The 24,734-nt window shown below is 57.6% G+C and overlaps 1 protein-coding gene across 3 annotated transcripts in view; it reads right to left on the reverse strand.

Annotated features, from left to right (window-relative positions):
* STARD8 (StAR related lipid transfer domain containing 8) overlaps window positions 1–23,925 on the reverse strand; it is a 40,686-nt gene extending 16,761 nt beyond the window's left edge. Inside the window, exons 1-2 of one of the 3 annotated variants that reach the window (XM_021548421.3) lie at window positions 23,772–23,925; window positions 21,543–21,576 (exon numbers count right to left, since the gene is read on the reverse strand). In XM_021548421.3, the coding sequence (XP_021404096.3) occupies window positions 21,543–21,576; window positions 23,772–23,816 (79 nt within the window). In that variant the 5' untranslated portion in view covers window positions 23,817–23,925. Of the gene's footprint in view, window positions 1–218; window positions 505–12,261; window positions 12,620–21,542; window positions 21,577–23,771 lie in introns of those variants that run through there. The other 2 variants (XM_085571003.1, XM_085571004.1) reach the window with 2 other exon arrangements.
* Between the last annotated feature and the right edge of the window lie 809 nt (window positions 23,926–24,734).

The following is a 24,734-nucleotide window of genomic DNA, read 5'->3' on the forward strand; positions in this document are numbered from 1 at the left end:
CAACTACTTTACAACAATACAAGCGACACCTCTGAGCCCTGCCCTCGCCCCGCTGTGTAAGAGCCAGAGCAAACCGCCCTGCTGCACAGGAAACGCTGCTTCCAAGAAATCTCTAACAAGAAAAAAGGTCATTTTACAGTCTTTCCCACCTCCCCCGAGAGCGTTTGCTGTCTTCAGCCTCCCATCCAAACACAGAGCCGGGACACGAGCAGACTCACCATGGCAGGAGCTGTTAATCCCGGCTTTGTTCATTGGAACCCGTGGCTTAAATGCAGAAAAAAATATCAGCATGACCCCCAGCCTCCTTCACGCCCTCCTCGGCCACCCAGCACCGTCCACCGGCGGCAAGAGACCTTCCCACAGGCACTCCATGGCAGAGCTGCAGTTTCCCCCCCGGCAGGGCTGTGCCGAGCCGAGCCGAGCCGAGCCGACGTGTCCCCGCCGCCCCGGCAAACAGGACATCCCGGCCCCGCAGGGCTGAGCGCCGCGGCGGGGGTGGGAGCGGCGGGGAGGCTCCATCCGGTACCGCTCCCAGCCCCGCCGTCCTGCCCGGCACAGCTCCGTCCGGCACGGCACGGCACAGCACGGCACGGCACCGTCCTGCCCGGTACGGCATCGTCCTGCCCGGCACAGCACCGTCCTGCCCGGCACAGCATTGTCCTGCCCGGCACAGCACAGCACCGTCCTGCCCGGCACGGCATTGTCCTGCCCGATACGGCACCGTCCTGCCCGGTACGGCACCGTCCTGCCCGGCACAGCACCGTCCTGCCCGGCACGGCACCGTCCTGCCCGGCACGGCATCGTCCTGCCCGGTACGGCACCGTCCTGCCCGGCACAGCATCGTCCTGCCCAGTACGGCACCGTCCTGCCCAGTACGGCACCGTCCTGCCCGGTACGGCACCGTCCTGCCCGGTACGGCATCGTCCTGCCCGGCACGGCACCGTCCTGCCCGGTACGGCACCGTCCTGCACGGCACGGCACGGCACCGTCCTGCACGGCATGGCATCGTCCTGCCCGGTACGGCACCATCCTACCCGGTACAGCACCGTCCTGCCCAGCACGGCACCGTCCTGCCCGGCATGGCACGGCACCGTCCTGCCCGGTACAGCACCCCGGTGCTGCCAGGCGAGCCGCAGCTTTCCATGCCAAGCACGGTGCTGGATCCAGGCGCTGGGAGTGGGGCCGCTGGGGAGTCTGAGCTGCCTGGCAGGACACCGGGATCGAGGAGAGGGACGGACACCCCCAAACCCGCTCTCATCATCAGACATCAGCCACGCAAACCACTGGCCCTGAGCCTCGGCTGAGGCTCCTCCGGGAGCAGGAGCTGCCCGCAGGTTCTGTGTGCCAGGGATGGGAAAAGTGACAGCCAAGGCTGGGCTGGCGTAAATTTCCCAGTCCCTCAAGGTACCAAAGAGGACTAAAAGCTAAAAAAGATGGTTCAGGGACACGAACAGCAGTGCCTGCAATCTGAGATATCTGGAATAAATCACCCAATTCCCTACAAATTTCAGGTTTGTGCTGAACCCAGTGTGCTTCACCTGCCTTGGGAATGTTTCTTGCCCGTGCAGCAGGAGTTGGCTCACCTCTCAGCCCAAAGCAGAGGGGTCAGCACGGTACAAGCAAGAAGCTGTGGCTGACACAGGATTAGTCTCTGCAATGAAAACCACATTCCCTGTGCCTGCACTCCCCAAACCAGAGCTTTGGTATAAATAATTTCCAGAATGAGCTGAGCATCATCTCACCTCGTTTCTGATTCCCGGTGAGAAACACCATAGGTCTCTCATGCCTATCCAGGGATACAGCATTGGAAAACATCCCAGCCACCCTCAGCTCACACCTGGTAGGTCAGACCCTGCAGATCCAGGTCCCAGAGGGGACCCCAGCTTGTCAGACCTCGCTGTCCGACAGGCTGTGACAGCGATGGAAGCTCAGGCAACAGGCCCAATACCATCCCAAAAACACGGGGGGCAGTGAAACCTGCAGAGAGGGGTGGAAACACAGCAGGACATCAGGTGTAGGGAAGTCACTGAGTCAAACAGGAGCACATGGTCTACCCTTTCTTCATCTCCCAACTGCAATGAAATGATGTTGGGGCTGGAGTCGAAACTCAAGGCTTCCATCCTTTACGGAGCTAGCAGAAGATGCCAGGACAACAGGACGATGGCATTTTGAAGAAATCTTAAAGGATGTCACAGTTTTCCAAAGAGATGAAGGAACATTTCAAAAAAATACAGAAGTCAGGGAATATTATAAAACAGGATGAAAAACCTGGCCTCAAGCAATATTAGAGACTCTTACACTAGTCTGACAGACAAGATGCTGAATCCCAATGGAAGACCAATCATGGGAATGGCAGAGTCAGCTTACATGGTACCATCCATCTGCCTCCCACCAGAGAATCCAGCACAGTCAGGTCTGTCTGTGCCCCTTCCCACAGCCAAGCCCACCCTGCACCCAGGCATAGACCAAAACCGGGCCCTTTATGTGAAAAGCATTTCTGAGGAGCCAAGGCAAGTAAAGCCTTGTGGGAGGGACACAGAGGAGAGCCATGGATCGGGAAGGATCCAAGGATGCATGAAGGGATCTGGGCTGCTCTGTGGCTAAAAGACAATTCCAAATCCAAGACCTTTGCTGTAAGCAATGCTTCTCAAACATGGTTCAAACAACTCTTGAGTTTGGTTAATTAACCAAGCACTTCCCGTCCTTCTGAGGGATTTACAGGCACAGGAGCTCACACCCCTGGCACAGCTACTCCAGCTCGCGGGAAGTTGTGACGCCGAGCACACCGGAGCCAGAGCGGTGGCTGCCGACAGCAGGGTCAGGAGCAGAGGAACAGCTCCTGGGGTCAGGAGAAGGAGAAGCCCTTGCTGAAGGGGTCAGCAGGCAGCAGGAAGCCCCAATTCCACACATCAGCCGCTTGCAGTAGGAAGCAGAGGCCAGTTACTGGCAGAGCAGTGCCTTTGGCAGGAATGGGCATGTTTGTTCCAGCTTCCCTTCCATGTGAAAGCCCCTCTGTAAGGAAAAGATTTGTCACAGCAAGGCCCACTTGGGGTTTTTTATCTGGGCCTGACTGCACAACAGCCTCGCTGGTGCTCACAGCTGGACATGGTGAGGATGGGGCTGCTCATGGGTGACAGATCCCCTCCTGATGGAGGGCTGGTGCCAGGGCTGGCAAAGGCTGTTCAGAGCTTCCCGGGGGTGATACTAAGAACACTTTGCCCTCAAGACAGCCATTCTGGGATAGCCACTGCTTTCACACAGGGAGGAACCATCCCAGCCAAACCCCCACCACAGCAGCTGTGCATGGCAGGGGAGCCATCCCTAGCATGTCCTTCAGAACAACACTAAAATACTCATCTGCCCCCAAGCACATGTTCCTTTCCAGTCCCAGCAGTGTGCAGCAGTTGCCCCACTGGTGATTCTGAGGAAGCAAAGCTCTCTCCCAGTGCTGCTGGCTGATGTGTTTGCAGTCAATCAATCAGCTCACACCCTTCTAGAACTTTATCCATCTAATTTTATGGGTAATTTTTTTACTCATATGTGAGTTTTCAGGAGGGACCCAAAGCCCCAGCACACCTCAGCATCTTCGGGGACGAGCAGCACCTGCCCGCAGCCCCATCCAAGAGAGCTCGTGCCTTGATTTGCCAAAATCCCATTCCCAGTGCCTGGGCCCGTGGCTGCTCACCCAACAGTGTCTCACTGAGAGCCACAGCCATGCCCACATGGCCAGCCACGCTCTGCTGCCCTGCCTGGCACGTGAGAGGTGCCATTGACCCGTGACCATCACACACAAAGACTCACTGCTCTTCCCGCTGGCTGCTCGCCGAGTGCTTCATTCCCAGAGTGGCACAAGGTCCCTGCAGGCTGAGAGCACCAAGTAGGGCTGCAGGAGCTCGTCTTTGCTCTCCTTGGTCTCCAGGGCATTCCCAGAAAGAAAGGTGGGATCTGGTTTCTCCTCCCCCTTCCACTGTAAAATACCCCCATGCCAATCCCCACCCAGGACTTTGGCAGAGATGGAGATGAGCTGAAGGGGAGCTGGAAAAACAGAGAAAGCACTGACAAAGCCACCAGTGCATCACTCTGTGCCACGATGGGCTGAGGAGCCTGGCCAAGAAACACAAATGCTCAATAATCCACGGAACCCAGTCTTACACAACATCCTCCGTGCTGCCAGGAGCCCTTCACGGCTTAGTCCCTGCTCAAGGAGGAGCATAGAGCAGGTAAATCCCAGGTGAAGCAGCTGGGCAGGTGACTGGCTCTGCCAGCACAGCCAGAGAACAGCCCAAGAGCAGCCAAGCTCTCTGTGGGCACTGGCAGTAAGGAGAGACTGGGATCTCTGAGGATTTGAGTTCCATCCTGAGCCAGCACTGAGCACTCAGGGGGATGTGGCCCTGCCAAGACAGATGTTCTTAACTCACAAAGTTTCCTTTTGTCCTCAGAGACCACTGATAAAATATCAGTGAACCTTATCAAACACCAATCGTTGAGACTCCTGACTTTGCTATCTGTGTCTTCTCCAAACACTGTGTCCAAAGAAACAGAGACAAGGCTCAGGCTCCTTCCCCAGGACCCTGCCTGGGGGACCCCAGCCCAACACTCAAAGCAAAAATTGACACCCAAAGCAGGGAGAGAGCAGGGCAGGAAGGAAAAGCGTCAAGCTACGAGCTGAGCCAAGGGTCCAGCGCTGCTTCCTGCCACGGTTCTGCAGAGAGCTTCATTAATGAGCCAACAGCTGCAGCTCCCCAGCCTCTAACAGTGTTCACAGAAACAAAAAGTTAATTAAAAAACAATCCCTGCTGCTCGAGCAGGTGGGAAGGCCGTGGAGAGCAGGAGAAGAGAGGCACCCTCAGAGTGTGGCTGCGGCACGGCGGCCATGCCCGAGCTGCAGGGACAGCGTGATCCCCACCACAGCTTCCTCGGTCGGAGGAAGAGCTTTGGGCACACCCAGCTCCTCTCAAAGCAGGCTGCCGGTGGGGAAGGACGATCCACCCAAAATTCAGCAGGTCCCAGCCTGTTCCTGCTGCACGTCCCTGCACCCGGGATCCTGCAGAACCCAGAGCAGCCGGACACGCGCCCAAGGTCAGGCTGGCAGCCCCGTGCCCAGGAGGGACATCAGGCACAAAACTGCAGCTCACCAACAAACTCTGACTGTTACCACTTCTTCAATCCCACACCACCACAGGGATCACAGAATCACTGGCTCTTGGAACTACAGGATGGTTTTGTTTGGAAGGGACCTTTCAGCTCATCCAGTTCCAACCCTGCCATAGGCAGGGACACCTTCCACCAGACCAGGTTACTCCAAACCTCACTCAACCCAACTTTGAAGACTTCCAGGGATTGGGCAGCCACAGCTTCTCTGGGCAACCTGTGCCAGGGCCTCACCACCCTCACAGGAAAAAATTTCTACAAGTGCCTCAGCAGCACCTGAGGGTCACCTCTGATCCCTCTCTTTGGACACTAAGAAAAGATATTTTATATTTAAACTGCGTGCTGCTTCTTTTGTGCTGGGAACTGTCTTCACCACACCAACCAGCACCACCTCATTTTATTTACCCCCTGTTCCCTGCTTCCTGCCATGCACACACCATCCATCAGAGCGGTGTCACCTCCGTGCCTGGCCCAGCACACAACCAGCCCAGTTTGCAAACCCAGGCAGCACCCCACCAGCTCGCTGCCTTTAACCTGAGGCAGCCCAGGTGCTCTCAGAGGCTGCCCACAGAGCTCCAGTGCTCCCAGTCCAGCCACTGGGACCAGCGCTCCTCTGATCCGGAGCAGAGCGACACCCCAGCGCTGCCGGGGCCTGGAGCCAAGGCAAAACAATGGGAGCCATTTACAGGGCAGGAAGCTGCATCTGCTGGATGAAACGCTATCTTCAAACAAGACGTGTTTGGATAACTCCAGTTTTATAACTCGCCTCTTCCGATGTTAGGAAATCACGGTAATAAAAAGAAAACAAAATGGGGGAGAAGAAATTTGGCACCGGGAGCATCGGGGGGCAGCTCGAGCCTGGGGGAGCCCAGCCTGGGGTATTGGGGTCTGGCTGCAGCCAGGATCAAGGTCTGATCAAATATCCCCGGGGAAAGAGTTAAATCTGCACTACCCAGCCCAAGGGTAGTGAATGTTGATGATCTGGTGCAGTACCACCTTGGCCTGTTTGGCTTTTCAGTGGCAACCAAAGCCATGCTGGGGGAGGGAAGACAGCCCCACCAAGCACAGGATGCGGGGTTCAGCAGCTCTTATCTTCATCATCTTAAAGATAACGGAAGGCACGGCCTGAAAGCACCCTCGACACCCCGTGGATGCCAGCTCAGCCTCAGCAGCAATGTGGGGGCACACGAGGGACCCCGAGGGACCCCGCTCCTCGCCCTGCTGTGACAGCCAGCCCGGCCAGCAGCTGCCACCTCCTTAATTCGGGACAAGGAGCCAAAAGTTGAGGTCACCCGGCTCGGCTGCAGACCCTCCCCAGCACCCACCTCCCCTCCCCACCCTCGCCAGGCCAAATATAAATTTGCTTACAGGAAATGCCTTAAAGAAAAGGCACCTCCCTGCGTCCCGAAGAATGCCCAGAAAATAAACTGTCTCTGGACAAGAAGGAAATGGCTTTTTTTTTTTTTTTTAAATCACATTACAAAGCAGGTTTAACCCTTTCAGTCGCTGCTGCATACGCAGTCCCTGTGTGCCTCAGGCCTCAGGGAATCTCAAGGTGTCTGGATTCCAGATTGGTGATCTGAGAAAAGCTTATCTGTGGCATCACCAGATCCTGAAAAAAATGCCACAAAATCCAGAATCTAAACACAAACTCTCTGTTTGGCAAGCAAAGCAGGGGATCCCCGAAAGGGGCTTGTTGCTGGGGACCCACTCTTGATCTCAGCAAAGCTCTGGCTCTGTTCCCAGAGCCGCTGGGCAGAACGGGAACTTGCACAGCTGCTGGCATTGCTGGAGCTCCTGCACTGCAGCCAGGGGGGCAGGGGGCTGCACCTGTGTCCCCCTCCCCACCCAGACCCTTTCCACAAGAACCCTGAGCGGGGTGTGTCACTCACCCCCCCTCCAGGGGTCCCTCAGGGGCCGTGCTGGGATCTCCAGCAGATGGAAATGTGGCTCCTGAGCTTCTTGTGGAGCAGGGATGGGGTACCCCGGCCCCCTGCAGCCCCCCCAGCCCCATAGTGCAGCTGCTCCAGCCCAGCAGGGACACATGTGGAGGCTTAGGAAGCACAAATGCTGCTTTCACACCAACGTCCTGACACCAGGCACAAGAAAGCAAAAAGAGAAGAAATACAGGAAATCCAGGAGGTGGAGAAGCAGCTGCCTCCAGCAGTCAGTCAAGGACAGAGCAAAGCCAACAGCCCCGTGTGGAGAGCAGAGAGCTTGCTCTCCCCAGGCCCTCCACCATGGGACAGCACAATAAATAAAACAATAAATAAGCTCAGTGCCAGGATCTGGCAGGGTTCCCGTGCACTCACAGGTCACTGCCACAGAGAGGGCGATTCCATTCTCTCTGTACAGCAGAGGACACCAAAGCAGGAGCAAGGCCAAGGGCACAGCCAAAGCGCTCCCTGTGTCACCAGCACCCCTGAACATGCCCTCAATAACCAGGCAAATGGGGCTTTCAGCCCCAGAAGCCCTACGTGGCTTGATCCCATTCAGCTGCTGCTGCAGAACGCTTCCAGTGCCTGCTGTGGTTTGGAATTTCTCGGCGCAGCGGCGCTGGAAGAGCTGTGGGGAGGTGTGAGGCCAGGCGTGGGAAAGGGAAGCGTGGGGTCAGCTGCCTCTTGGCTGGGAAGCAAATGTCTGTCCAGAGCAGCAGCCAGGGCTCAGGGCTCAGCAGCAGATCACCCGCCTGGAGAAGAGAGGCAACTTCTGCCTTGTCCCTGATTTTGCATTTTGTGAACGTCCATTATTTTTAGCTGGGGGAGAACCACTGCTTCCTACACCCTTGCTGCTCCTAAGAAAGCAGCACCACAGCTTCCAAGATTTCACACCAGGAGAAATCACACAGCCACAGTCCCTGTGTGCCCCCAGTGTGTCTGTCCAGGCTGCTCATGCCAGTGGCTCTCTCCATGGAACAGCCATCCTGGGATTTGCTCAGGAAGGTGTCTGGAGGCCATGGGGCAACCCTCAGCCTGGAAAAACAGAGCTGGAACAGCAGCCCTGACTGCCCAGACATCCTGCTCTTGCCCAATGACACTGATGAAACGAGGTCAAGTGCCCTCTGCGTCACTGCTGTGGGCACTGTCCTGCAGCCTTGTGACATGCCTGCCCAGGGCCAGTTCCAGTTTCAGCAGGAGCAGAGAGGGAATTGGCCAGCAGCCACAGAGCAAACCCCACAGAGCAAACCCCACAGAGCAAACCCCACCTGCAGCCTCAGAACCACCCCTGCCCCCCGCCTAGCCTTCAGCACTGCCAGCAAAGCCTCATCCTCTTCGTTCCTTTTCCTTTTTTCTTCCTTTTTCCTCTAAATGCCAGCTTTCTTGTCCTCTCCACCTGCACCTGCAGGGCAGAAAATCTCCCAGCTCACCCAGGCTGGGGCACACGGGACCCCTTGGGTTCAGCACCAGGACACCCTGGGGAGAAGCCACCGGCTCCTGCTCTCACTCAAGCAATGGGACCAAGCCTTGGGTGCACCCATGGAAATCCAGATGTTCATCCCAGGATCATGCCAGAGGCCAGATGTCCCAGGACTTATCCTGGACCAGCCTGTCTCCCCTGCAGACCCCCAGGCTTTGACACTGCACCCCTGCTGGGGTTCCATGTGCCTCCAGTGCCATGGGATAAGAAGTGGCTGAGCCCCTGGGGAAGGCTCCCCGAGCTGCTGAAGCTGTTCCCAGCACCGGCCGTTAACGTTTACTCTGCCCATAACTGGCACAGGGTGACAAGTGGCCTGTGGTGATAAGGGCTCTGCAAACAGCCAGGCCAGCACCCATGCAGCACGGGGACCTGTCAATGATTAACCCAGCAGCTGCAGGGCACAGCAACAGGCTGGGGACACGGCCATCCACGGGTGTCACTGCACCCAGAGGCAGAGGACACCTGGGGACCCAGAAGGAGCCACGTCCCATGGGATCAGGGTCACACAGGCATCATCAGGCAGAGGGTGATGAGCACGGAATGGGCAGAGTGAGGCTAGCACAGCTCCACACTGGCAACAAACCTCCTGCAGGACATGCAGGTAACACGCCCAATGAATCAGAAGGCAAACGGATAACAAAATCCAGAAGCCATCACCTTCCGGCACAAAAAATTATCCTCTTACTGGAAATGTAGGGACAGATCGGGTCTCTTTAAATCCCCACGCCCAGCCCCGCAGCCTGGAAAGGTTCACATGTTGCCAAGGTGCCTGCCCAAATGGCAGGAACCAAAGGGCCACAGCAGCTCAATCATTAACCTGCCGAGACCCCCGGCCTCGCAGGAATGTGCCAGTCCCCTCTGGAGCTCTGCTCCAAGGTTCACAGGCACTGCTCTGCCCTGGCCACAAGCCCCTGGAGGCTCCAGCTGCTTTCCAGCACAGCTTTCCTCCAGTGCTAAATCCCCCCAAACACATCTGTCACATGTCCCAGCAGGGGTGGAACACTATGTGCAAGAAGGGAAGTTGAGAAATAGGAAAGCCCAAGTTCCAGGGAGACATTCCCATGCTCAATAAGCCTGTGACGTGGTTTGGGGAGCTGTTATTCCCCATGGCTCCTCTTGCCTTTGGAGTACCACTGGTGCTGCAGCAGGACCAGCATGGGCATGGCATGGGATGGGAAGACTGGCAGGGCAACAGCATCTCAGCTTTTACAGCCCCCACACCACTTCTAAAGCTTTTTACATGCACGAAAACAGCTCAGCTTTCATCCCTGGGCTCTGGTAATCCTTGTCACCAATTCAAATGGGCAGAAGGGACAGAGCAATATTTCTGCTATGGGGCTGGGGGTAGGAAAGGAGACCCCCATGTAAGGGGATGCTCTACTGGGCCAGGGAGATGAGCCCTGGCACAGGGCAGGAGTCCATCACACCACAGCCCCCCAGGTCCCCATGCATCAGAGCCACAGTGACCACTCCAAAGGCATTCCCTTCCCCACAGCCCTGCTGCCAGCACGCTGCCTGAATTTGGGGATTAAACTCCCACAGACACCAAATGCAAAAGCCCTTCCAAAGTCACACTGAGGGCAAAGGCAAATCCCAAACTCTGCAACGGGAAAACTGTCTCAGGCTTTTCATGGAGTGATCCCTTGAAGGAAGGAGACTTTGTTCTCTCTACTGGCAGCAATTTACCCTCGGCAGCGCCTGCACCCTTCAGTGCCAGCCAACTTCGAGGCTTGGTCCTTCTGCCCAAAGTCACGCAGCAACCTCAGCATGCCCTCGGGGAAAGGGCGACCTTTCATTCCCCCACTCACTTCAATTGACTTTGAGAACCTTCAAATCTTTTTGAAATTAGTACAAAACCAAAGGGAAGTACTGACGTGCCCTTGGGCACAACCACATTTTGTTCTCTTACGAAACTGAAGCGCTGGCAGCCTGTCCTGTGAACGCAGACCAGGCTTTGGGCATTGGAGGCGATGCAGACAAGGAATTCTCAACGGAATCACGGCTGGATTTATGCAATCAGGCTTTTATCAGAAAAGGATGTCTTGTAGGAAGTGGGAGCACATGGCATCAACGTGAGCTGCTCCTCAGAAGGAGCTTTGATACCTGCTCCATGCCGGAACTTCGTGTTTTGCCACACACAGAAAATACTGACAAGCTTTCAGGATAAGGGTGGGAGCTGATGTTTCCCCTGCAAGAATGGAGGGAGACTGATGGGATGTGAGCTGATCTGTGGCCCCTGCTCCTGTTGGCACACGTGTGCCAAGAGCAGCAAGGGGTGAGTGCACAGCCACCTCCTCAGCTGGGCTTTGGTGAGAACGCAAACAGAAAAAGGCACAGCCATTGATAACAGTTCACGTATGCAAGTGGAAAAGAGTGTGGATTTCTGCCAAAAATTCACAATATGCACTCCAACACCCAGGGACTGTACAAAGGTCTTTAAGTAGAAGAGGCTCTGCTGCCCTCGGCACACGGAGCATTTCAGAACACAAAGCACAAATCCAAACGCACAAAGGGCTGGTGTTTGAGCTCGGCACATCAAAGAGCCCCCGAGGAAGCAGCCTCTCACCTCGGCAGCACGCTTCCCCAGAGCGCTGCTGGGTCACAACGTGACGAATGACACAGGCGCAGCAAACCCACCCGTCCCTACCAGCGACAAAGGGCTCCAAAGGAGCCGACCTGCTGCAAACGTGCCCACGGCCCTGAAAGCCGGGACAGAGCCCAGCCTCCCCCAGTGCAGTGAGAGAGCCTGATCTGGAGTCCCCTGACAGATGGCAAATCCGCGTTTTCCCAGCCACCAGGCTACCTGCACTAATCCCAGGAAAGGAGGTGAGGAGGAGCCCTGGGTCAGCGCAGGCGGTCCAAGCCCCGCATCCCTGCTGAGCGCTGCCAGCCGTGCGCGGCTCGGCGCGGCTCGGCGCGGAGCGGAACGCGCTGAGCCCGAGCCCGGCCGCTGCAAAGGCAGCCCCGGACTCTCTCCTCACACACTGCCGTGGCTCGGATAACACAGGATCCGGTTACTGCACGAGGCTGTCAGGAGCTGCATGCCCGCTCCGAGCTCCTCATCCTCCCCACCTGCAGCAACAGCCACCTCCTCCAGGCAGCGAGTCCATCCCGACACGGACCCCAGAGCACACGCATCCCACCTGGAGGCGTTCTGGTGCTGCTGGAGGCAGCAGGGCTGAGCAGCGTTCTCTGGAGCCACGGCTGAATCACAGAATCGCATTCGGGTCAGAAAAGCCCGCTGTGACCACCGAGCCCAAGTGTTCCTCCAGCACTGCCAAGGGCACCACCAGCCCATGTCCCCAAGTGCCACAGCTGCACAGGTGTTAAATCCCTCCAGGGACAGTGACTCCACCACTACCTTGGGCAGCCTGTGCCACTGGACAGTCCGTTCAGAGAAAATAGCATGTTCCTAATAGCCGACTAAAGCTCCCTTGGCACAACTTGATGATCCTAGAGGTCTCTTCCAACCTCATTATTCTGTGATTCTGTGAACTTGAGGCCATTGTACCTCCATCATATCCTGCCTACTTACTCCACTACACACAGAGCTGTGATTTCAAAAAGGGATTCTGCCAGGCGTGTGCACAGCCTAGCCGAGCCAAGGAGCAAAGACAGCAGGTTGCCGGGTGCTTTCTCCCAAAATCCTCTCTGAATTCACTCCCCGCGCCCAGCCGCGGGATCCCCATTTACCTTCAGGCTGTGCCCGTCCAGCCGCGCTCTCGGGGCACCTGTCGAGGGAGGCGAGCGGGCTCAGGAGGAGACGGAGGGCGCGGGGGACGCCGGTGGCCGGGCCGCCGCGGGCAGCGGGCGGGCTCGGCAGTGCCAGCCGGCGCTGCGGCTGTTGTCGCTGTGAGCAGGTGCGGGACTGTGCCGCGGGGAGCGCCCGGATCCGCCCCATCCCCGGGAATCCATCCCCCATCCCCGAGATCCGCCCCCATCCATCGCCAGCACAGCCCGCCCCGGGATCCGCCCGCCGCCCCCGGGACCGCCCCGCGCCCGCAGCCCCCGGGCCCGGGCTGGAGGTGCGGGGCATCCCCGGTGCCGCATCGGCCGCTGCCGCGACAGAGGAGGGACGTGGAGATGCTCCTGGGACCCCTCTGCCAGGGAGCCGGGCTGGGAGAGCTGGGGGTGTTCACCTGGAGAAGGCTCCAGGGAGAGCTCAGAGCATTGTCCCAGAGCTTGGGACGAGGGATGGAGGGACCTCAGAACAAGGAAGAATGGCTTCTCACTGAAAAAGAGAACGGTTAGGTGGGGTGAAATTCTTCCCTGTGAGGGTCAGGAGGCCCTGGCACGGGTTGCCCAGAGAAGCTGTGGATGCCCCATCCCTGGAAGTGCCCAAGGCCAGGCTGGATGGGATTTGGAGCAACCTGGGATAGTGGAATGTGGCAGAGGAGGGAATGAAATGAACTTTAAGGTCTGTTCCCACCCAAACCATTCTATGATTCTGTGCCATATGTGAAACCTGGTGGAACCCCCAACCCACTGGAACCCCAAACCCCATCCATGTCCTGCAGTGCCTCAGGCTCCTGTGCCCAACCATCTCAGCCATCCCTCTCCCTCCACTCCCAGACTGGCAGCAGCAACTGCAGGGCCTGCAGGATGGGGACACCAACAGCTGCCACCTCCCTGCAGGGCTGAGCACCCACGGGGATCCCTCAGGCTGTTCTCCCCACAAAGAGGAGCCCCAGGACACACCTGGCTGTCCCCAGCTCTCCCCGTGGGTCAGACCCAGCAGATGGAACAGCTGGGGTGGAAGCCACAGCAAGGCATTGAGAGGAGCAGTGGGGCTGCTTGCAGGGACTTGTGTCCCCAAAAATCCCCTTGCACTGCTTTGTACTTGCTATTTCAACAGCACAGAGTGAGGAGAACCTTCTTCACGGCACACACACCTCACAGCCTGGCTCTGCACCACACACTCCTGTCACACCAGAGGGGCACAGCCGCAGGTGATTTGCAAGAAAGAAAACTGGTGCTTAAAAAGGACTTGAAGGATGAAATTTTTGTGAGTAATGAGAGGTGAAAGGGCTGGAGGTGAGGAAGCACCAGCCCGATCATGGAGGGAGAGGCAGAGGGTGAGATGGAGGCAGACAGCAATCTGGGATGGGATGACCAGAAAAGCAGGAGAGAGACCAGGTATGTTGCAGGGATGCCAGAAACCACCTTTCCTCTGGAAATCACTGCTTGGAGGGATGCCCAAGCTCCCAACACGGGAGAATCAAGTTAAAAAAACAGGATTTTTCCCCATTGTTTTCATAGTCTGAGAGGCACATCTTCCTTCCTTCCTTCCCAAGCTCCTGACTCTCCTCCCACCAACCTCTGCCCCGCTGCAGCCCCCCTGCCCTGGCTCTCCCCACCGAGGGAAGGGACTCCAGCACAGGCTGCTCAATGCGGCTCTTGTTGGCTACAAAGTCCTCCCGCAGCTTTGTGCGTGAGAGCCCCTCGCCAGCTGGACCCGAGGGGCGGGCAGGGGGTGGCAGGGGGTGGCAGCAGGCAGCCGGTGCCCCGCAGGGTCAGCCCCAGCGAAGGGGGAAGCTGTTCATCTGGGGGGATCACTGGAAGGTCATTTAGGCTGTGAGCACCCGCGGGCAGAGGAGGGGTCAGGAGGATTGGGGTGTCAGGACCCAGCCGAGCCTTGACCCCCACAAGTCCCGACCCCACCAGAGTCCGGCTCCCCGGCTCATGGGGAGGGGACAAAAAGGGACAGAGGGCGAGCAGAGCCTCTGGAAACACGATGGGTGCAGAGCCCTGGAGCGCTGACTGACCCCCAAAGCCAGCGCCCCAGGGGACAGCCGGGATGGTTTTGTCACCAGGGCGGTCCCAGCGCGGTGACTGCCACTGGAAAAGCGCCGGGCTCAGAGGTTTCGGGCATTTTTCCGCTCGTTCCTTGCGTGAGGCAGGAACAAGGGCGGGTGTGGAGGCAGAGAGCAGGAAATCTCGCGGAGATGCTGAGCTGGAAAGAGGCGGCGGTGGGGCCCGGGGGTCCCAAAGCGCGACCCCCGCCCGGCCCCGCGGGACACGGCTCCCTCCGCTGCCCCGGCACATGAAACCCCCGGAAGGGTCACGGCAGAAAACGGCGGAAAGAGGCAAAAAACTATTCCGAATCCACGGGAAAAGCGCCTTTGCTCCAGCTGGGAACTCCCCGCAGAAGGGGAACCCACGCACCCCCCGGACACATCCTGCAGCAGCACACCGCGGCATTTTCACTGCTGCTCTTTTCCAGCAACACGAATAAATGGGGGGAAAAAAGGTTACAGTTTTCTTTCATATAAATACAAACAGATCCCAGAATCTCCCACAGGCAATGGGGTCTGAGGCATGTGTGTCACACCCAGCTGCCAGGGACTCGTGCCCTGCTAATGCATTATCCATGGCTCCTGTTTTTCCACTGCTGTGGAGGGAGAACAGGAGAAACTCTTGTTATTTTCACATGAAGGGTGCCACCCCCTGGCAGAGCTGGCCCAGCCTCTACTGGCACCCTTGCCCACCTTGGGATGCCCCATTTATTTCTGTCCAGCTGCCCTAGTGCAGAACACTTGTTGGCTTTTCCCAATCCCCAGCTCTAAAAGCATCACCCAGGTGCTTCCACTGCAGCCCTTTCAACCACAGAGTACTCAGCAAATGCCAGAAGGAGCCCCAGGCCCACATGGCATCCCTAACACCCCTGGAAACAGGGAATCTGCAGCACAGAGAGCCCAGAAAGCACCTTTGCCCATCCACCTGGAGCTTCCAGGACCACAGGGATGTTTCAGCACTGGCCTCACACCAGCAGGAAAGGAGCAAACCAGCTCCAGTCAAGAGGAGAAGGATGGCTTCAATGTCCTTCATGAGAGGAAAATCAGGGGAAAGAAGTCGACTGGCACACCCGAAATGGCAGCTGGAGCCGTGCTGCCAGCTGCATGAACACAGCAGGCGGGATCTCAGCAGTGCCGAATTCCCCAGCTTCCAAAGGAGGAGGGAGGAAAAGAGAAGCTCAGAGACACACACAACAGCATCATTCATGGAGCTGGGTTTGTGCAACAAGGGTCCTGTGTCTGGCTTGGAGCTCCAGGCAATTAAAAGAGCAGCCACAGATCTAGGAGAAACAGCAGGAATTTATCCGAGGAATCCAGATTATGTGGCCACTGCTGAAGCCAAGCAGAAAGCCCCCAGCTCCTGGAAGGCAAAACGCTGGCAAGTGATGAGCAACCAGCTCCATTATCCAGCTGTTCCTGCCTCACCCACCCAGTCAGAGCCTCCTCTCACCACATCGGGGATGGGGGGATTCCTGCTGCTGCTCCTGCCTCCAGACAGGCCCCCCAAGGGGAGGGTGAGGGCCCCGTCCCCAGCCCACACATGGGCCTGGCTGCACGGGCAGGGGTACGAGGGCTTGGTGCTGCAGGGCTGCTCGGGGGCACAGGGCAAGCCAAGTGGTCCCAAAGAGAAGGGCAGCACTTTGCAAGTCTAAGAACGTGGTTTTCCATTCTGGTCCATCCTTGGAAGCATGCACAGGCTTACCAGCACATGGGAAAAGAGACAGGATGCTGAGCAATCTTGTGAAAGGAGCAACCACAAACCCTCCAGGAGACCCCAGAGAGGATCTGTGCTCCCTGCTGTCCTATGGATGATCCCAGAACAATCTCCTGTCCCCTGCAGGCAATCCTGTCCCCCCTGATCCATGGGGCAAACAGCCCCTGGCTACAACGTGCCACATGTGCCAGCTCTGAGCCAGGCAATGTCACTGGCATGGGGTCTGGCAGTGGGAGAACTTTAGAGAACTGCACTTCCCCCTTACGTACAACAAATTAAGCCTTTCTTCTCATCCCTGAGGAATAACCCCTGTCCACCCAGCGTGTTTTGGGCCATTCCTGGAGGGATCATTTATCAGCAGAAAGAATGAGTCTCTAGGTGTGAGGTGGAATTGTTCACTAAGCATCACAGCCGACGGAGAAACCAGGCAGCAGCAGTTCCTCCTTCACACAACCCAAAATAAATGGCTTTCAAGATCATTACCCACACCCTGTTATCACAGGCATCTTTACAAGCCACATCAAACCAGTTTCAGCACTGGAGTTCCAAATGAACAAAAACTCCTTAAGCATTTTTACAGCCTTGACAAGATGACTGATACACGCATCATTAAAACATTATCAAATACAAAATAATGCTCTTTCTTTGATGAAAAGTGGAAGCTCTTTTCACCTGACCGACCACCGGGCGGATGATTTGCTTTACCAGCCGGCTCAGAAAAGTCCTCGCTTTGGCTTTGGCATCACTCAGACACGACAGACAGCCGGACACGGCTCCGAACACCACCAAAATCGCTCTGGTTTGGAGGGAAAGCAGAACCCGAGCCCTTCAGCCGCATCGCATCCCCTGTCCGCGCTCTGCCCTTTGCATCCACCGCACGGACACGCACCGAGCCCGCCCTGCGCCAGCCCCGGGGAACAAAGGCGACATCCCCGCTGCCGGCGCTGCCCCGCACCGGGCCGGGCCCGCACTCACCTGCCCGCCCGCGCCGCCTCCCCGCACGGAGCCGCGACCCCGGCCCGCCGACCCATCGCTGCTCCTCCCCCGCCGGGATGCCGGCACGGGAGCGGGGCCGCTCCCGGGGAACGCCCGCTCCCCGTCCGCCCGCTCCCCGCAGCCCCGGCGGAGCCTCCGCGCCCGCGCCCCCGGCCGGGGAAGCCGCTCGGCCCGGCGGCCCCGCAGCATCCCCGGGGCGCGTCACCCGGGACTGCCGGGCATCACCGGGGCCCAGGTGAAGGTGATGCCGAGCCCCGCGCTCCCAAAAACGGAGTCACCTCCGCCCGCTGCCACCCCGCGCCCGGGCGCGCTCGCTGCCGCCTCCGCTGCCGGGGGCGGGCCGATGTTCAAAGCCCTGCAGACGCGCCGGGCAGGGCTCAGGGGCTCTTCATTAAGAAAAGAAGGAATTAACGTGATCAGACTGGCCTGCCAACACCTCACACTGCTTTTTCCCCATCTGACCTCTTGGGCTTTGAAAACAAACTCCTGTGAGCATCACACAGCGCCAGGAGGCCCCCACAGCCCCATGCCTGCTCCCTTTGTACCAGCTCTGCCCAGGAGGACTGAGGGGCCACTTCGGGCACAAGGATTACCTTCCTGTGCATGTTAAGGCAGTTTGCATGTCAAAGTTCTGACCAAAGAAAAACCATTGCCCAGCCAAACCTTTCCACCACTTTTCAGTGTATTTTCTCATTATAATTTCAGTGAAATGACCACACTCGGAACTTCCCTCTTGCTCCTTTCAGTCTCATGCAAACCACCCAAAAATGCAGATAGAAATGTACTTTCCTGCCTACAGTTACTTTTCCAGTCAGTCTCAATGTCTCCTTGCTGCCATGGAAAAAACTTGGCGTTGTTCCGGGCACGAGGTGGCTAAAGGGGCTTTTTCCCAGCTCATTCCCTGCACTTCCCACATGCTCTGAAGCTCACCAGCACAGAAAAACCTTCTCTCTAAGCCAGGCTCTTCCTTTCTGGCCTTCAAAGAAAATCCCCCAACCTGTGAGCGGATCCTGCTGTCCAGAGGGGGGAATCTGTATTTTGTTAGCTACAGGAAACGGGAAAACTTCCAGCCCTGGAATTAAAGCCCAGAAGGAAGGAGCTGAGCTGGGGGAGGGGTCTCTGTCACTGCAGCAGTCATCAGGGGGTCAGAGCTACACCAATTTTGCAGGCAGAGGGACACAAGAATGAGAACTGGTGATTCACCAGCCAAGCCTGAACCCAGGATAGCGGGGAAGAGGAAGAGGAAGGAGCACAGAATCCCCTCATCACATGTCCCACCAAAGCCACAAATAATCACATTCGGTTCAGCTTTTCTACTTCCCAGTGCTCTGACCCACACCCAACCCCATGACTGCCTTTTCCACCATGTAAGAGCAGCAGTTTCTCAACGGGTTCCAGAAGTGCCCAGAATGGGTCCCTGCTGCCACATCCAGCATCCCACTCACTCCATGGGTCCCCCTGATCTCCCTGGCTCTGGTGACACAGACAGAGCTTGGCCCCAGTGCCAAGAGCAACAGCACTGGCCCCTGCATGCCCACACATCCCAGGACAGTGCCCTGCCAGCCCCAGCCCCTCTCCCTTCCAACACATTCGTGACAAAGCCAGATCCCAGTCTCTGCTTCTGCCCCAAACCCAGTCAGAATCACAGTCAGGGGCTCAGGTCAGGTGAGGAACGGGGGCCTTAGGCCACAAACCCACCAAGTCAGCACAGGAGATTTTTGTGTGAGGAGAGAAGAGCAGCTCAGCTGTGACAACACATCAACAACAGCTAAATTTAGTAGGTTATTTTCGGTGATCCAGATGCTGAGTAAATACAACCTTATTATTTCATGCAGGGGCAAAAGTTCAGCCGAGTCCCTTGTGCTGCTTTTCCCTGTTAGTTCACCACATCCAGCTGTAGGAGCCCACCCTGAAATGCTGCAATGTCACCACTGTCTGGCTGTGCTGGCAGGAGCCACCAGCTCCCTCCCTGTCCTTTAGCAGCAAGAGGAGCCAGTGCTCCATGACATGGGCAGGGCACCTCCCGATCCCTTTTGGAGGGGTCTGGTGCTGCTGTTGGTAGGAATTTTTTTATTCTTAGGATGCAGTTCTCAGGTGCTTGGCCAGGCTGTGAGCCTTTCCTTTCTTCAAGCTTTTCCTTTCTGCTCAGTCCAGAACAATACATGGGAAGTGAATGCTGGAGAGGAAACAGAGGGTTAGGAAATCCATGGAAACATGACCCAGCTGGGATTGTTCCAGTGTTCAGTCTGGGGCTGTGCAGGGGCTCTGTGTCCCACACAGCTGGGAGGACTGCAGGGTGGGCCAGGGAGGGCTTTGATGTGGGGCAGGGCAGCAGGAGGGACAGCAGGGACACAGGAGTCCCCATGTGCCCCACTGCTGAAACATCACCTCCAAGAAGGCAGATGAAATCCAAGTTGTTTTCCACCATCACTGCTGCAGGAGCTGCCATGGCATACGCAGGTATTTGGATGCTGGGGGGAGCCACAGTGACCTGATCCAGCCTGTGTTCAGGGAAGGGGATGTGGCTGCACAACCACAGCTCCAAACTGGGGCGGGGAGTGGGTCTGCCCTTGCCTGGAAAGCAGCTCGGGGAGTTTGCCACGAGAGCAGCAGTGCTGAAGGGGGAAAGTCAGAGGCAAGCTCTGGGAATTGATGGAAGAGACACTTTGCCAAGAGCTGCTGGGATAAAGCAGAACCATCTCCTCCCTGCCTCGTGCCACAGTGTGGGGAGCTGAGGTCCTTGTGCCACCCATCTGAGGAGACTGAAATTCATCATAAGGGAAGAGAATGGTGTCCCCCAAGCCCACAGCCTGAATGCCCCCTTTGTCTGAGCATCTTCTGGGGACAATGAGTGAGGAGGACATCAGGCACCTGCCCTGGCCCCTCCCCAGTGGAGGGGACAACCCTGCTGCAGGCTTGCTCCTGTCCAGTAATCCATGGGAAAGGGAGAACTCCAGCCTGCCCCAGGCACTGTGCTGCTGCAGGTCACAGTGACACCAGGAGCAGCTACATCACATCAAGTCCCAGGTGACAAATCCCACAGTGAGAAACTCTGCAGCTGCTCAGGACACGAGGCTCCTGCTCAGGACACGAGGCTCCTGCTCAGGACACGAGGCTCCTGCCACTCCTGCCCCCAGAGCCCATGGACACCCAGCATCCCTCCAGCAGCCAGAGCTGGGACAGGGACTTGTGACAGGCAGGTGTCAGCTGGGGTCATGTCAGTGTCATTGAGCCTTCATCAGTGCAGACCTGGATTCTACAGGCAGTTTGAACCAAGGGAAAAAAAACCCTATAAATGTTCTTTGCCCCAAAATCCCAGTCACAGTGTGATCCACAGGAGCCTTCCCTGCCCCTTCCCTTCCACTGGGCTCTTTAACTCTTGACTTTTCTGTTCTTAATCTCTCCCGTGCAAGGGCCAGAGACCACCCAAGATACCTCTGGGGCTCTCTCACAAAGCACCTTTTGTTACCCAGAGCTCTCCTGTGCTCTGGGCTCTCACCAGCCAGACTCAGAGCTCACTTCACCCTTACGTGCATGAAAACAAGAGGCCCTCAGTGCATCACCCTTCAGGCAGGGAACTGCCTGGAGATCCCCAGGCACATCCCACAGACTCCCTGCACGGTGGGCTTCCCTTTTCATGGTGCCAGGGCTCCAGCCAGCAGTGTGGGCAGCCCCACTGCCCCCAGCTCTGACACCAGAGCCACCATCCACAGGGTGTTCCTGAGCCCTGTGCCCAAAGCACCAGAGCCACCCCGGCTCCAGGTCTCTCCACTTCCAGAGCCACCAGAGCCATGGCCATGGGACACCCTGTGTAGGACAGGACAGGTTTGACTCTGTGTCACTGCACAAAGATCCCCATGGGATGATGAAAGGCAGAGCCTCTGCTCCCCTGCCACAGCCCCATCCCTTCCCTGCTTCCTGGTCCTGCTGGCACACATATCCTCCCCCTCCTCCTCCTCCTCCTGTCCCAAAGACCACCACCAGCCTCCCCAGCACCCACAAACACCTCATGAAGGGGCAGCCCCAAGCCCAGGCTGTGCCCCCACCTTGGCAGAGGTCTGATCAGGGCAGCAGCAGCCGTGCACAATCACTGTGGATCAGCCTGCAGCTGCACTGCCAGCCCCTCCTGCCCCACAGTCATGGTTGAGACACTCCAGTCACACGAAGCTGGGGGGCTCCGAGCCAGGGGTGCCCTCCCTGCCCGTGGCACTGCAGTGCCAAGGCTCTGGAGCTCCCCATGGCATTATCTGCTAAGCACAAAGCTGCTTGCCACAAAGACAAGAGGACTTGAAAAGGAACCAAGGTCCCTTTGTAAATATATTCTCTTGAAAATAACATTTCTAGGGGAAAATCGCACTGCTGGCAGAAGAACCCAGCAAGGAGACATTCCTCCTCCCATGATCCCTGCTCACCTGCCCTTCTTTAACAGCAAGGGCACTCCTGCCCCAAAAATTATTGCTGCAGCTTACCTGCATCTTTTTTATCTTCTAACAAGGTGAATTTCTGTGAAAAGAAAGAAAAAAAAAAACAGAAATATTGAAATATTTTTTAAATAATTTTGATTCTCACATTTGCAGAATACTGCCCCTCACATCTGCGCTTGGTCCCTGCTCCAGCCTCCCCTGTGCCCAGAAGTGACCTGAGACCAGCAGAGCTGCTCCAGCCACAGGACAAGCAGGGCCTGGCAAAGGCTTCTCCCAATGGCATCAGCCCCACTGGTTTTAAAACACCATCACCACCCCAGGGGCCCTGAGCACTGGGCAAAGGTTGTGTGCCCAGCACAGCCACCAGCCCGGCTTCCGAGGGAAGCCACGAGAAATGGGATCCACAGCAGTGCTTTGCAGAGGTGCAGGAGCAGCAGAAGGTGCCCAGAGCCCAGGGGGATCCCCAGTCCCTCTCTGGGTGCAGACTGAGCCCCTGGAGGGGCCAGAGGTGCCGGCGGGATCAGCGCAGGAATGCGCCGCGGAGCGAGCCCGGCTTTCCCACGCAGCCCCGGGACCCCTCTTCCTGCTGGGCAGCAGGGCTGAGCACGGCCCAGGGAAGACAGGCTTAACCATGTCCCTGCTGCTGTGCTTCCCGCAGCCCCGCCTGCCCGAGGGGTGCCATCACCAGGGCTGGAGTCACCGCTGGAGCTCACAGCACGTCCCTGTCCCCAGGGGAGGTCACACAGCTCCTCTGGGAGCCTTTGGTATTGCCCAATCTGCTCCAACACCTTCCTTTTCCCATGAAATCTTCCACCAGCCATGGATCCACCTCATTTTAGCCTGGAAAGCTTTCATCCCGCAGACAGAGCCCAGCACGTTTCTCCCTGTTCAAGAAATTCCTCAGCAAGGAAGGTGAGAATTCCTCGCCTGTTGGTGGTGAGCAGCTGAGCAGCACTGGCATGGGGAGGAGAGTGGGTCCAGGCTGCAGCAGAAGGCTCAGCCCTACAGGAGGCCACTGGTGTCCATGGAAGGCCACCAGGAGGGTGGTGCCCTGGCCAGCTGGGCCACCAGACCCCACGTTGGGCCAGAGATGGGCTGAAGGCCGTGGACTGCTGGGTGCTTCCAAGGAGGCTGAAACCCGTGGGCACCAGAGTCTGTGCGGGCCAGGCTGGAGCCATCCCAAGCTGCAGCTGTGCCAGTGGCCATGCAGGACCCCGTGTCCCTGCCTGTGCCACCACCAGTATGATGGCAATGCCAACAGCAGCACTCAGGGACAAGCAGGGTTAATGAGGACAGCTAAGCTCTCCAGAGACAGCAGGGACGAGACAGCAGGGACAAGACAGCCACTAATATTACCAATGAATTTCACAAATGTCATTTTTAGACTCAACTATTTTAAGCATTGCACTGAAAGCCCGGGGGGACAGTGTGCATTCCACATTCATTTCTCCACAGCAGATCCACTCACCCAGCACAGCCCGGTGTACAGCACTGTTTGAAAAAGGGATTTTACCACTTTTCCCAACCTGAAACTCCTGAAATTCACATTAACTATAACTCCACAACCTCCCCAGCCCACCTCCCACCACACTGCATAGACTGGGACACAATAAACTAACAGTGATCAGGAGCAGGCAGGGAGAGTCGTTTGTTATTAAGGTGACAGATGAAAAATTAAACCCTAAAGAAAAATCTCAGATGTCACACCATGAGAACTGCTGCTGCAGGAAATGAAAAACTGGGGGCCCTTGGCATTGCTGCTCCTTTGTCATCCTGCTCACAGCTGCCCTGACCCTCCAGCTCGGCCGTGGCTCCACAGCCACACCACGGGTGACCTGAGCCTCTGGGTTGGGAAGGATTTCCCAGCCCGGCCACAGCACGCAGGGAGGTACAGCAGGACTGTCCTGGCTTGTGCTGACCACCCCGGGGGGCTGAGGGTGTGCACACACACACAAAAACATAAACACACACACACACACACACACACACACACACACACACAGAGCCCAGCTGGCCGGGAACAGCCCCGCTGCCGGGACACGGTGACCCAGGAAAGGGCAGCGGGCAAGCCCAGGGCACCGGGACCAGCGCACCTACACATGGCCCAGCCAAAATTAAAACCCCTCACGTGCAGAGGGGCACGACACCCCCCCAGAGCAGCACGGACCCCGTCAAGCCGAGCCCCGCCGGGGACGCGCCCCCAGCGCTCCTTGCAGAGGCTTCTCCAAACCCGAGCGTGCCAGGGACGGACGCGGTGGGGCAGCGCTCGCTTACCTTGGCTCTTTTGAAGCAAGCCCAGAAGAAATCCAGCAATGGCATGGTGTGCCGGGGGGCCCGGCAGACCCCCCTAGAGCGCGGTGCTGCCGCCGGCAGCGGGGAGAGCCCCCCGCGGCACCGCCATGGCAGCGCGGCAGCGGCCGGAGCCGAGCGGAGCCGAGCCGAGCGCAGGGAGGGAGGAGCGGCAGGCAGCGGCGGAGGCGGGCCAGCGTTCAAACCCTGCACCGTTATTCAGTTGGTCGGGAACGGGCTTGGACGCGATTGAAATTCCCTGAAGATTGCGAGTTTTAAACAGCTCCAGGCTTTCCTTCCTGCCTAGAACGCACCGAGCTGCTCCCATTCCCAGGCAGTGGGATGAACGAAACTCCAGAGGGGGACAAGCGGGATTTTGGCTGTCAAAGGCACATGTAGGATGCTACAAACCCAAACCCTAGATGGTTCCGATTGTCATTCCGGTCCTGCCCGAGCTGGCTGGCAGCTCCCGGAGCTCTCCTCTGCAGGCACAAGGTGTACCCAGCCCTGGTGCCATCCCTGGGTGCTCGGGTGCTGCTGGCCTCACCACGAGCACAGCAGAGCAGGGTCACCCAGGGCCAGCCTGCTGGTGGGGTCCCAGTGGGGCAAACAACACAGGGTAATTCCCCCAGCCATCAAATATGTCTGAGCTCTTCTCTCCAGCTATTCACAGTTCCTTATCTGCCTTCTGCAAATATCATTGTTCACAAGCCCCACAATAAAAGGTCACAAACATTTGTGCCAGCCTCCCACTTGCAGCCCCATGGGCCAGGATGCTTCCTGCAGGCACAGCAGAACACCCCACAAACTGGTGATTTGTGTCAGCAGTTCAGATGGAACAAGGGCAAGCAGATCCACAGTGATGCCTGGGCTCGACCCTGCTCCCACAGGGACCCTTGGTGGCTGTCACCCACCCTAGACTGGCATCAGGCTCTCAAATGCCATCGC

This window comes from Lonchura striata, chromosome 4A (assembly GCF_050655825.1).
Source record: "Lonchura striata isolate lonStrDom1 chromosome 4A, ASM5065582v1, whole genome shotgun sequence".
Classification (NCBI taxonomy): Eukaryota; Metazoa; Chordata; class Aves; order Passeriformes; family Estrildidae; genus Lonchura; species Lonchura striata.